Source organism: Lissotriton vulgaris, chromosome 1_1 (genome assembly GCF_964263255.1).
Source record: "Lissotriton vulgaris chromosome 1_1, aLisVul1.2, whole genome shotgun sequence".
In the NCBI taxonomy this organism is placed as follows: Eukaryota; Metazoa; Chordata; class Amphibia; order Caudata; family Salamandridae; genus Lissotriton; species Lissotriton vulgaris.
Window position 1 is genome coordinate 2,103,000,172 of NC_141685.1, and position 13,079 is coordinate 2,103,013,250.

Sequence of the window (13,079 nt, forward strand, 5' to 3'; positions counted from 1 at the left end):
GTGTCCCTGTTTTGCCTGGAACATGACCACAACTCCAAGTCGTGTTCTGACTGCCGAACCATTAATCTGAAGTCTTTGCTGGAGCAGTCCCAAAAGCTTCTCGATGCCCTGCAGTCGGCTCTGTGCCGTTCAAGGTCTCGGTCGCGTGGGAGGACGAGGGACCGGTTATGGAGCCACCACCACCAGTCTTCTTCAAGTCTTCACACTCCTCAGGTAAGTCAAAGCACAAGAAGAAGTCAATGAAGCATAGTCGAGATTCGATTTCTCCCCGTCCGTTGCGACGAGGGATGCGGTCGTTCCCCCTCCCGCTGCTTTGCGTGCGGAGCCTGCTGGGTCGAGTTATCCTCCCTTCCCAAGACAGTAGCGGCCCCTGCCCAGCTTCAAATCTTTTACGAAGCGATGCATGCCATCTTTGGGCAGCCCGACTCCGCTGGCGCGCCTTCGGGCCCCCGGACTCGTCTGCGGGCCCTGGGCCTTCAACGCCAGCGGCTCCGGCGCCGATTCCACCAGCACCGCGTCCGTAGCAGACGCCGGTTGTGTCCCCAGAAAGCGTTGACCCCGGCCTCCATCCTGATGTGGACACGGAGCCAGACCTGCGTTGACCGACACCGGATCCAGTGCCGACGGATACTTTTGTGCCCTTGTTCTATTTTACCCTGGTATTTCTTTAAGGCCAGATTGGCAACCAGAGGAAAGTGAGGCGGATTGGGTGGGGTCTGGAGACCCTTCGACAGAGCAGTTGGATTATGACCCAGACTGTAGAGAGGAGCTGGGGGAAGCCAGTGGTCTGGATACCTCCCCAGACCTTGGCATGTTGTCTCCTTCTACTGTGGCTACGCGCCCATTGCACCAGAGTGTCAACAGCTACCACTGCTTTGGGACGGCAGCGACGTGGGCATCTCTGCACACATTCACGAAACACTACGGCCTGGACAGCCAAGTCAAGAGAGACAGCTTTTTTGGCTGTTCTGTTCTCCAGGACTTTCTGGTGTGAACTTGGTTTGCAGACCAACCTCTGGGGTTGGTATTGCTGGGGTATCTATTTACAAGGTAAGGAATCTATAACTAATTGTCTCTTTCAGATGAACAAGTTACTTACCTTCGGTAACGATATATCTGTAAGAGACATAGATTAGTTATAGATTCCTTACTGCCCAACCATCCTCCCCGTTCTGCGAACTGACTTCTAGGGTTAAGGATTTCCTTTCAGGGCCCTGGTTTTGCACACCAGTGGTCAATGTCTTGCATGGCTCTGAGCTTCTGGCATGGAAAGTCGTGTACAGAACTGATGTCAGCGCGCAAGGGCAGTGTCTAAGTAGCTGCCGCTACGTCATCCCAGCGACCACAACACAGATGACGAACGCGGAGCCGACGGAAGCCACCTTTCAACTGCTGATGAAATAATTCTCCGGATCCAGTCTATGCCTGGGGGTAATTTACAAGGTAAGGAACCTATAACTAATCTATGTATCTTACAGATATATTGGTACCGCACTTAAGTAACTTGTTCACTAACCGCTGTTCAAAGTTTATAGTGATACTAAAGACTCCGCTGAGATAGAAAGAGTACTGAAATTAGTTCTGCTTAAAACTGTAAACAGTACCATTTTCTGGAGTACAAATCCAACACTGATCATCTGATGAAGTCTAACATGATGAAAGGCAACAAGATTGTCAGTTGGCAGACCAGCCTTCTTGAAAGGGTAATCATTAGAGAGCTAGTTCTGAAATATGCAAACTATTTTTTTTTTTAACATCCCCACAAATGGGTGTACAAAGTCCCAGGGATACTTAAACCTAAAGTTCAGCTGCAACCGCTACATCAAAGGGTGTTCCCCGACTAGAAAACCAGTCACAAGTATGACCATCTGAACTTCCCAATTTCAAATTGTTTACTCTTCTGTATGCCTTGCCTTCAGCCAGTTCAGAAAAAAATATTTTTATTACATCTGCCTTCAAGATGTCAAGGTCTCTGTCTAAACCAACCACACCAAGTCTCTGCATCTTTTATATGTCCTAATGCCTCACTCCTGCTGCATGAAATAGATAGCCTTCAGCAATAATGCCAGGTCTTGTAGCATCAAAGGTTATCTCTACCCCTGAGGTAGCCACCAGGATATTCTGATAGTTCAACAGGGATATGGAGAATCCCAACAAAGCAGGCTTGCGAGGTGCTTATTGATGCCCCTAATACCACATACACTGTCTGCCTTTTGACTTGGGGACCACATTATGGGATGATCAGGAATGATGGCAGCATGTCAATGGTCTCAAAGTTCCAGTCTTCAGAGAATGCATTAATTGGTGCTGCTTCCAAATCTGATCTTCAGATAAAAAAGACTGAAGGGAATTCAGTCTCAGTGCGAATAGGTCTCTGACACAGGGACCCCACTTGCCTATTATCATCTGAGTACCCTCTGATGCAGTCTGCTCTGACTGTATTTTGTAAGAAATCATGCTCGAGCTCTCCAGAACAAGGCAAAAATGCCATAAATCATTGGCTAAGTATGGCTGAAGTTTTTAACTTTTCCCGCTGAGATGTTTGACATATATCACCATTGACACTTTGTTAGTCTGCAGCAAATGAAATATCTGACCCTGTCCTTCGCAAGAGAGCTTACTATGGAAGAGCCTACCAGAAGCTACAGACCGTTGATATCTAAACTTATCACATTAACATATTTGTGGACCATTTTCGTCTTGTAAAGACCTTGCAAAATTGGATCCCTAGCCTAATCTGTTGGCATCTGTGACTATTTAGGGCCCTGTAGTAATAACTTGAATGGATCACAGTAGGAGACCCACCGTACTTGCCACTTCCCTTTTTAGGATTATGTCAGCCGAGAGGACTTTTCTTCGTTGACCCAATTGTGCACTTTTCAGTGTTGAGTCACTAAAACTATTGATTAAGGCCAGAAATGAGGTCCTTCTTTGGGGATGCAAACCCGGTTGGTCTCAAATCCCAGGCATTGTTGAAACTCTGTTCCAACCCAATACGAAGCTGAGAAGCCTCATGGGCCATGAAAATCTTATTGGATAGATCTTCAATCTTTAAGTGGTTGATGTTCAGGAGCTTTGTGAAGTACCACGATGTAGACAAGATCTTAAACTATGAGAAAATAAACTCAGACGTGTGCCCTAAGGGAAATCTCCTCCTCCCCTACAAAGCAATGGCCCCTCTAGCAACTTTTGTTGAAAGAAATCACTGGCCTTCTTCTCAACTGCAAAGATAAGTACACATGTGTTAATATACTTCTTTAACAATTGCCAAGAATTTATTTTTAAAATATTATTTTTGGGAGACTGCCAATGTTTTAGACTGCCTAATCTACTAGTTTACAAACAGCTACTAAAATTATTGATCTGCAACTTTCTGCAGGTATTGCACATTTGGCATTGCCCAAGAGATATTTGCATTCTGCATCCAGCCCAAGAGGAACATGAGGCCTACTTGGGTATTGCTTTCTTTTGTGACTCGACATATAGAGCTCCATCTATAAGCACCTGTCCACAACCTCCAACTTTGTTCAGTCATGTAACCTGATCCACCAACCAAGCAAAAATCATTGGAGTTCAGCTTTTGACCACATACTGGGGAGAGTGTTAATGATGTAATGTGTGAGAAAGTCATCCTTTTAACCCCGATGGCCCAATTTTCTAACGGCTACTGGTGGTAACTGACTCTGACTGCTTTCTGGGCCCTGCTACCCAGGCCCTGGGCCAGTGCTCTGTTTAGAAAGGTATATAGTAATTAGGTGTAATTACAAATGGCACTGACAACCTACCTGTCCCAGGTATATGGTAGGGCATGTAGAGTTAGAGGCACAGCAGCTTTGAGGCACATAAGTGTGCACTGCTGTGTTGCATGCTGTCCTTTTAGAAGTCAGCCCTGCTTTGCAAGCTGCTTGTAAATTACGATTACATGCACATTCGACTTTAGCTTTAAATGTTCTTCCAAAGTCTAATACTACCTTATTTTAACGTATACATCTCCCCTAAGGTCTACCCTAAATTCCCCCAGGGTTGGGTTCCAAGTAAAAATAAGCAGGGACATTTGAAAATGTTTTATATGCCCTAGTGAGGGAAAAACTACCAATTTCCCCCCCCCCCCCCCCCCCGCCCCCCCTCTACCACTTCCTTGTAGCACTTTTATCTCCATAGTCTAACATGGGACCACTGCAATACAGCGTAACTGTTGACTGGAATGAGTTAAATAATATTTCCAGGACTTGAAAGAGTGTAAATGATAGATTCAACAACTTGCCTCTGTTGGATTTATCATAACTAATACAGGAAATAAGTTATAGAACTTTCTTTTCTGTGAGCCAAAATCCAGCTTTCTAGCAGCCTCTCCTGATTGGCCAGCCCTTAACAGGCTTAACGAAACTACTTTGATGAGGTGATAAGTGGCCTTTAGAGGTTATCTGTTGGCAGGAGCTCTGCAGCTGCAGAGAACTGGCCAGGATGTGGGCTTGGTAAATCAAACTGGGCTACAAAGAGAGCAGGACAGTAAAAAATGCCAGCCCGGCCTAGCCCCTCTTCCTGTATCCCACAGCTCGATGGCAGCCCCGGAATTAGATATTTGCAGGAGGTCTGGAATGGGATTGTTAAGGGAAATGAGCCACACCAGTAGGTTTGTTTAGCCAGCTCTTACTCCCAAGAAGATACATTTTCCATCTTAAATTTTAAAGTGCAGTGCTTTGTGAGACAAGAAAATGCCACACTTTGGAGGATGTCACCATTGAATAAATATGTGAAAGCTGCATAGCAACTCAGATCTGCTTCCCTAAACTACAAGGTGAAGAAAGACTGCCCTGCTGAAACCCTGGTCTGCATCCCAAGGGCTTGTACTCTTAAGGACTGCGTCTGCTGCACACTTGGAACTACAGCCCTGAGGGCTTTACCTCGTTTCAGTAAGGATTAAGGAGTGGACATCCTGAAAGCAACAGGTTAACAGAGCTCACCTGCATCATATCCCTAAAGAAGTCTCCAGCCTGGAGTGCCTTCCAGTGGTCTTTAAAGGATTTTGCTAGGTGCATTGTGGCAACTGTAATCCCAGCTTCTGAGGGGAAACTCAGAGACTCTGGAACCTTAGATTTGTGTTGTGCACACTTTGAACCCTAAAGTGGAACTTCAGGAAGAATTTCCAGAAGTTAGGAGCAACTTTTGGAAAAAGCTCCATAAGGTGACCGACCTAACTTGGCAAGTCAAGCCGACTACCTCGCACCCACTCCCACTGAAGGCTCCGGAGCTCAAGACTTCCAGGAGTTGACTGGGGGCTCCCTCTGAACCAAGCTGATGAAGCTGCTGTGAATCGGGCCTGCTGTAGAGGCCTGCTCGATGTTGGAAAAAAAATCCTTCAGAACAGTTTCTAAGTGTAAAGGTAAAATTTTGACTGTGGCCTCCTGCTTAGTGTATGCAACCAGAGCTCCATCACGGTCGACCTCAAACTGAATTTATACCAGTCAAGCCCGACCATTTGTCCCAAGTTGATTCTATGTATTTTTAAGCATTACAAAGTGTTTATTCTTTAAACATTTATAACTCCGGTTCCCTATATTGGATTTTGTTGTTTTGTCTCACTTTAATCATAAAAATATTTCCTATTTTTATAAATTGGTTGTGGATTGTTATTGTGTGTTGTGGCTTACTTATATAATGTATTGCTATTTTTAAATGCTTCACACACATCTGTCTCCTAAGTTAAGCCTTCCTGCTCGTCGCCAGTTACCAAGGGATCAGCAAGTGAATAATTTATTGAGACCTTGTCTGGACCTTATATTGCGTTGGTGGCCTTATTTTTAGTGGTAGGTGCCTACTTACCTCTACAAATAATCCACCTTCCAACATAATGGTTTTACATCCATATCCATACTAATATTATAAAGAGAGAGCTGAAACCTTTGAGGCGGGTAACCTCAAGAAATACAGCACCAATCACAACACCCAATACAGCATTGGAAAGGGGAGTTGCAGCAGATGGACATAGGCTATACAGGTGGCCACCATATACATTAGAAATGTCAAAGAACCTTAGGGGTAACTTAGACCCGAGTGGGCGTGGGGGTTGGCGTGGACATGTCGGGGACGTGTTCGTGGGCATGTCAAACTACACACATTTTACTTTGTGGCCGTAACCATTGTCAGAGAGGCGTGGGCGTGTCAAACTACACACTCAGAGGGCCGTGGGCGTGTCGGGGGCGTGGTCGTAGCCATGTCAAAGTACACACATTATACTTTGTGCGAGGGGCGTACCACAACAGCATTCTCAGAGGGGCATGCCACAAATTTTATAACAAAAAAATGGCCGCGTCATTAAGTAGCGCGCCTTTCCATTCACGAGTTATAATCACTTCTCACACCTCCGTATAGAAGACACAAGGTTCGCCTCATTCACGCACATTGCCATTCAGGCGGCGTTAATAACATGTTGCGAAGCAACCTTTGTGGGCATAAGCGTTACCGATCTCAACCCGGGGATAAACGCAGGCGTCTCAGAATGCACACGCCCACACGTCTCAGAATGCCCACGCCCACACACAACAATGCTGTACAGCACGCACACCTCACGACGTGCACGAACGCTAATCTCACTGTGATGAGATTAGCGTTTGTGCACGTCGTGAGGTGTGTGTGCCCTTCAGCGTTGTTGTGTGTGGGCGTGTGTATTCTAAGACGCCTGCTGCATTGGAAAGTGGTGGGGTAGCGTTCGGTAAAGTTTGCCATCCTTCAGGTAAATCTTTTTTATACCCGGACAACGTCGGGACGGGCAGCTTGTAATAATAATAATAATAATAATAATATTATGTACTTTCTGTGCGTTTTCGTCAATATATATCCTCTGCATGTTGTTCACCGACTGTGTGAAGAATGGCTAAAAATCAGTAGGACAAATCCCTTGAGGTTTGAAACTAATTCTCTCTGCCACTCTTCTGACGAGCGCCACATTGGCCAACTAAATAACCTGGAGCACTGCAGTTTGTAGCCACAAGGTGTTTTCAATAATGGACCATTGTTTCTTCTTGAGCCAGTGAGTGTGGAAAGTAAAATATTTCACTTGCTCAGCATGGGAGATGGAATAATTGGGAACCGTGTGGCTCTGTTGGAAGACCTCACAGAACTCCCAGATTTGGAGTCCTCCTGGTGTCATGAAAAGATAACACGGCTACCATCAGGCTTTTGCCTCCAGTCATTAGACTGGCAGAAGATGTTGGTTGGGAAAAAAGTTCCATCTTCCAGGACTTGGGTGGAAGAATGGCACTATAATTTGCGGGGGGCCTCAACTTTGGGAAGTCAATCCGGACTGCTCGCTAGCATTCTGGCAGTTTTTACATCTGAGTGCTACAACACAGTCCCTCACAACTCTTTAAATGGTCTAAACATACATCAGTGTTATATAAATGCTGCATTACACATTAGTTTCAAGGCCCATTATTAAAATAAAACAGGAGAATAACAGCATATGTCTGGCTTCTAAGAGCAAGCAAATAAGAGCACAAGATGGAGAGAATGTTTCAGGAAGCCATTGGCAAATTGGATCACATGTTTTTGAAAATATTACTGTAAACCTTTTGTGAAACATATTTGATTTGGAAGTGCTATTATTCTATTTTTGTGTCTGTTATTTTGTCTCAAAAAAGGGGAAAAGCAAAATCTTTGCCTCTAGTCCGGGCATAGAATTCATTGTTTCTACTGTCCTTGTTTCATTTTGCTTTCAAATCAGTATTCTTTTAATTTTTAATGATTAAAGTAACATGCATAGTATGCATTTTCCCATAATGAAAAGTTCTTCTTCGTCATCAGAGCGACTTCATAGAAATCAAATGCTAACCACATTTTCTGGTAAATGAAGTCGAGGGGCAAAACAATTGGCAGTACTGAAGAAACAGCAATAAGTCACTTTTACCTACGACTTTGTTGTTAGCACTCCTTTATTTTCCTCTTGCTAATGTTCCAGGTATAATACGGATCATGGGAGGAGCACAGTGGTTGGGGTTTAAGAGGATTCAACCAGAGAGGTTCATCAATATAGTTTGGCGAAACCTTGCCTCTTTTCTGGAGCCACAGGTGGTACTTAGAGAAAGTGTGTACAGAGGATGAGGTGGCTGCTTTGCAGATCACTTCATTGTGATGGTGCCTCTGAAAAACAATGCACTATGCCTTGACCAAGGCCGAATGAATATAAATCTCCAGTGGGCGAAGGGCCCCTGTACTGAGTAATATTTCTGGAACAAATGTCTGTAACCATTCCTGCAATTGTTGCCTTTCAATGTTGGTCAGCTCTACCATGGGTGACATTGACATTGTTAAAGGAACAACATGACCTGGATGATCCTAGTACCTCTACCTGCAGCACCTGTTAATGGTACACCAGAAAGTGTGGTTAGGAGGCTAGCATGTGTGGATAGACCAAATAATTCTGAACTAGCGACCTCGCTCAAGCATTGTGCAGGAGTCTTTGGAGCGCTACTGCCAGAAGTCCAGGTGCAAAGCGACCTGAATACCCTACGAGATGTTCCAGAGGAAATCATCCCACACATAAAAAGAAGAGCCAATCCAGCTTTGCACCTCCTTCTTTCTTTCCAGCCTGTGTCTGTTGTACCCAGTTCTGCAGAGGAGAAAGTGACTGTATCTCTGGTTATTTCTTTTTGGCTCATCATTTACTGATGAGATAAAGAATCACTTATTGAAATTATTTGATGTTTACTCTTATAACTGCTTTTGCTACTGTCTTTGCAGGAGTGTTTTGGGAGAAACTTTGAAACTGCTCTGCTGGCCTATATGAATCTGAAGCACAAACTAAACAATTGTGGTGTCTAGGTTTAAGCTGAGTCACTGGATTGGCTCTTCTTTTTATGTGTGGGATGATTTCCTCTGTAACATCTCGAAGGGGAGTCAGGTGGCTTTGAGAGAGAAAGTGGCCTACGTTGGGCCCAGAGCCATTCCATTCGCAGTCAGTCTGTCCACATCCTCAAAGACAATATGACTGTAATGTGGTATGTCAACCAGCATGGAGGAGTGGTGGGGTTTCCTTCTTTGTCAGGAATGCAGACTGAGGATAATTCACCAAAACAAGTCTTCCTCTTAGGGGAGATCTTTTTTCCCAGTTGGAGGTGAACATGCTGCACCCCAAACTCCAGCGCCCCAACCTTCAAGGCTGGAGAATTAACGGGGAACCTTACGTTCATTTCATCTGCCAGCAGAGGTAGTGATGCTGTTTTTCCTGCTAGCCGTGATTCCTCTAAAGCTGTATTGGAAGATGGAACCGGTTTATTGCCTTTTGCACCATAGTCGTGGTGATTCCTCGAGGGTCAGGTTCATACTTTTGTTAGCCCAACAAGGTTGTAATGTAGGCAACATTGAGGGATACTAAGAAGCTATGTCTACAATCCTCTGATTAGCTGTCCCTATTTAAGTCACTCATTGTCATTCGATTTTTTTAAGAGACTAGCTAACCTATTTCCACCTACTCCATTTGTCATGCCGCAATAGGACCATAATTTGGTTTTTAGTTTTTTGATGGTATCTCCATTCAAACTACTTCATAGTTGCCAGTTGAGTTTACGAACATTGAATACTGTTTTTCTGGTTGCATTCACTCCGATGAGGCATGTCAGTGCTTTGCAATCACTGCGCATTTGCCCTCAGTTTACATGTTTTTTTGTGTAGCTGTAGATGCCCATGCTCCGCATACCCCTGCCTGCATACTCCTGCTCTTGACTGTTGGTCTTGCACTGTTGCTACTTGTTTTGATTTGAATAAGTCTTTTGAGTCATGAGGTCTCGGTGTGCACTTCTCTGGTAGTGAACGCGCATTGGCACAGACTCCATTGCTACATATGTTTTTCTCCACAATCTGGTTCGGATGTGTATCGAAGCTGCTATCAGTATCGATGCATTTCACACTGACAGTCGCAGTCCCGGGGGTCATTGCTTCCATTTCCTCCGCTTAGAATGGTTGTTCTACTCTGGTGCTCATTCCATCTTTTTCTACTCTTCTTCTCTCCACCACTGTTGACATCATCATCTAGGACTGGGCCACTCGGCCCTTGGGTGCCCACAGATCTTCCTTATCGATGCCAGAGAATGAAGATGTTCAGAGGGTGCTGGAACAGGTTCCTTTCAAGAGATGTCCTCAGTGCCACTGAAAGTACCCTCAGACATCTTCAGCGAAGCAGACCCGTTCGACATAAAAGAGAAGAAATTCAATGAGTCACCTGATGTATTGGCCCATCAACTTAGTCACCAGGTCATCTGTTCCGATTCCTCAGAGCCCGAAGAGGAGAAAGAGACACTCAAAGATGCCCTGTCTTCTTTACTCCACCTTGGACCTCGCACCAGTACCACACTAAGGTACCTCAGTTTGGCGATACCCACACTTCAGCACAAACTTCCTGGACACACAAACAACTACACTTTGCAACTGAGCTCTACCCCCTTTAAGCCCTGCACCTCAGCCACCACCACCTCCAGGTGCACCACTGTCATAGGGCTCTGTGTGGCACAGAGTCATGGCGTGGGAGAGTAGAAGAGATCATGTCAGGAGGCTCGACTCCCTTTCAGCCCCGGAGTCCACATCTCAGTGCCCAACATTTGCCTTTGTGCTGAGACTGCAAACTCTGAGAGCCCATTGTTGAGAAGCTGCAGAAGGAGCAGGATGAAAGGCAGCATCTCACTATTGTCCACCCCCACGCAGGCAGGATCTCTGCCACTGGAAAGACTTTGCCTAAAAAGCCAAACTCCCCTTCAAGGATGCTCCAGGACGGACACTCTGCAACCGGCGCCGAGGTCTAAGGACAAAACTCTTAACCCTCCACCTCCTCTTTCACTGCCTCCTCCTCCACCTCTACTCTCACCTCTTGTGACTTCCCCTCAGGGTCCATCAACGGAGTCTTATTCAATACAGGTAGCCCTAGCACCTACTTCCCAGCAGAGGACTTCAATGTGCTAGTCTATTCAAACCCTACGGACAATCCTTAGGGATTCCCCCATGGAGCCCCGAGAGACCCTGAACTTCACCACATCCCTGTTAGGGCTCTTCCAGCAGACAACACCACTGTGTACCACGGTCATCCTATGTCATCCTATGTGTAGCTGCCTTGCACAAGGTGGACTTTTACGTCACCTTCCTGGTGGAGATGCTCTCCAGAAACTGACTGGCCTCCTTGGATTGAGAAACAATGTAAGCCTGCACAATCTGATCCCCCTGTCTCGTCAATCTGCCCTTCGTTGTAGAATGCCTACTCAGTCAGTAGATTGATAAAATGCTGTAAAAGAAGACAGTGATACTGCTAAGGCCATGGCCGATGGCTCTTTTCAGAGGCAGCAAACAAGAGTTGAGTCAAGGTCTATTTCACTGGAAATAATGTAGTCATATCAATGCCAGCAGCAGTCTTACGACCAACAGGAAAGGTTATGCACAGGGCAACTTCAGGGCTAACAACTCCAAGGTACAAGGAATCATAATAGTTATAGACTATATCTCATTTTGATTTGTAGAGCTCCTGGAAAAAGTGCTGATGAGCCCGAAATGCATTGGAGCGTTTAGTGAATATCATGGATTTTGCAACGCAATAAGACTGTTAAAAACTTGTATATGATACGACGTGAAATACACACATGAATATTTGGTAAAATGAAATAAATGATACCATTGATTTATTCTCAAGGAGTCTTTTGAAGAGCCTAAGGTGTGCCCTAAATCAGGGATGCACTCACAATCTATGTGTGCACGGAATAACCATTAGGTGATTAACGTGATTGGATGGACACGTTACCTGCAGGAGCACCCAACCTTTTTTCACATTTTTGAACTTCAAAGTTGAATACATATTAAAAACCTATAGCTGTGCACCTTACCCATCATCCATTTTCCAATACTGTGGAATATCCCATGCCTCTTTCACAGCCCTTACATCGTAGGGTTTCTCCAAGAACAGACCTTTAATAAGATCACTTTGTGACCTTGAAATTCAAAATTTGTATAGCTCCTAAAATATATTGTGATGTGATCCTTCTGGAATCTCCTTCGATGCTACCCAGTTCACCACCACAGTCTCCTAGATGTTTCAGAGATTATGCGTCTTTTCTCACAGGCGATAGTGAGCCTTCTAAAACTTGTAGGTTGCCCTCTTAGGTCTGACGGCCTCAGATGCTGTGCCTCTTCTCGAACAGCAATCTAGTGGCACCTACAGTCACCTCCTTCTGTCACCCATCTGATGGGTGGCCAGGCACAAGTCTCCAGAGTTTTGTCTTGATTCTTGCAGGTGACATACAATTGCTGTTTATCACATTACAGCCTTTCTCTAGTGACTTTGGCAATGCTGGCAAAAAACCAGAGATATATATATATATACTTTTTTTTAATAGAATATATTTTGGGAGAGAAAGAACTGAATGTGAGAAACCGTGTGATTTAATTGACTTTCCACGTGTAAGAGTTCATCACGCATTCCAGTGAAAGTACTTCATAGAAAATGCACCGATGCACCAAACGGCCAATAGCATGAGGTGAGAGAGTCATGCACACTGGATGAAGTCCAAGCCCACTGTGTGTATATTTTCAACTGTTGGTAGCCGTATGTGTTGTAGACAGCTGTGCTGTCAAGCCAGAGTGAACACTCAAAGAATCATTTCATTTGTGTTTTTATTGTTCGATTATAATATGTGTAAAGGAAATAACTCATGGAGGGTGATAGAGCAGTACAAGTCTGGTAAACACTATTTTGACTTTCAAAATGTCACATACATTCTTTTTTGTGTCTTCAAACTTAAGTGAATTAAAATATTCAAAATACATTATTTCCTTAGGCACCGTATAAATCTAAGCTCTGACTTGCTTATCACCCCTGATTTTTACTGGGATCGAGAGAACCTGGAGCAGCTTTATGACAAAACTTGTCAATTTCTTAGCATCAGTCGCCGGGTAAAGGTCAGAATTTTGTATTATTCAAGATCAAATGTATTCTTTTCAAGTGTTTTTCAAATATACCAGTACATCTCTCTAGATAAAAGAAACAATACCGGGAGATAGGGCCTAAGGGAGTTTAAAGACCAAACAGAGACATGTTCCCAAACTGA

At 44.6% G+C, this 13,079-nt stretch overlaps 1 protein-coding gene across 1 annotated transcript in view; it reads left to right on the forward strand.

The window, feature by feature from the left end:
• The window catches only part of RMND1 (required for meiotic nuclear division 1 homolog), a 372,302-nt gene that overhangs the window by 278,859 nt on the left and 80,364 nt on the right, over positions 1 to 13,079 (forward strand). The window contains exon 10 of the mRNA XM_086921342.1: positions 12,810 to 12,930. Coding sequence (XP_086777468.1) covers positions 12,810 to 12,930 — 121 coding nt within the window. The remainder of the gene's footprint in view (positions 1 to 12,809; positions 12,931 to 13,079) is intronic.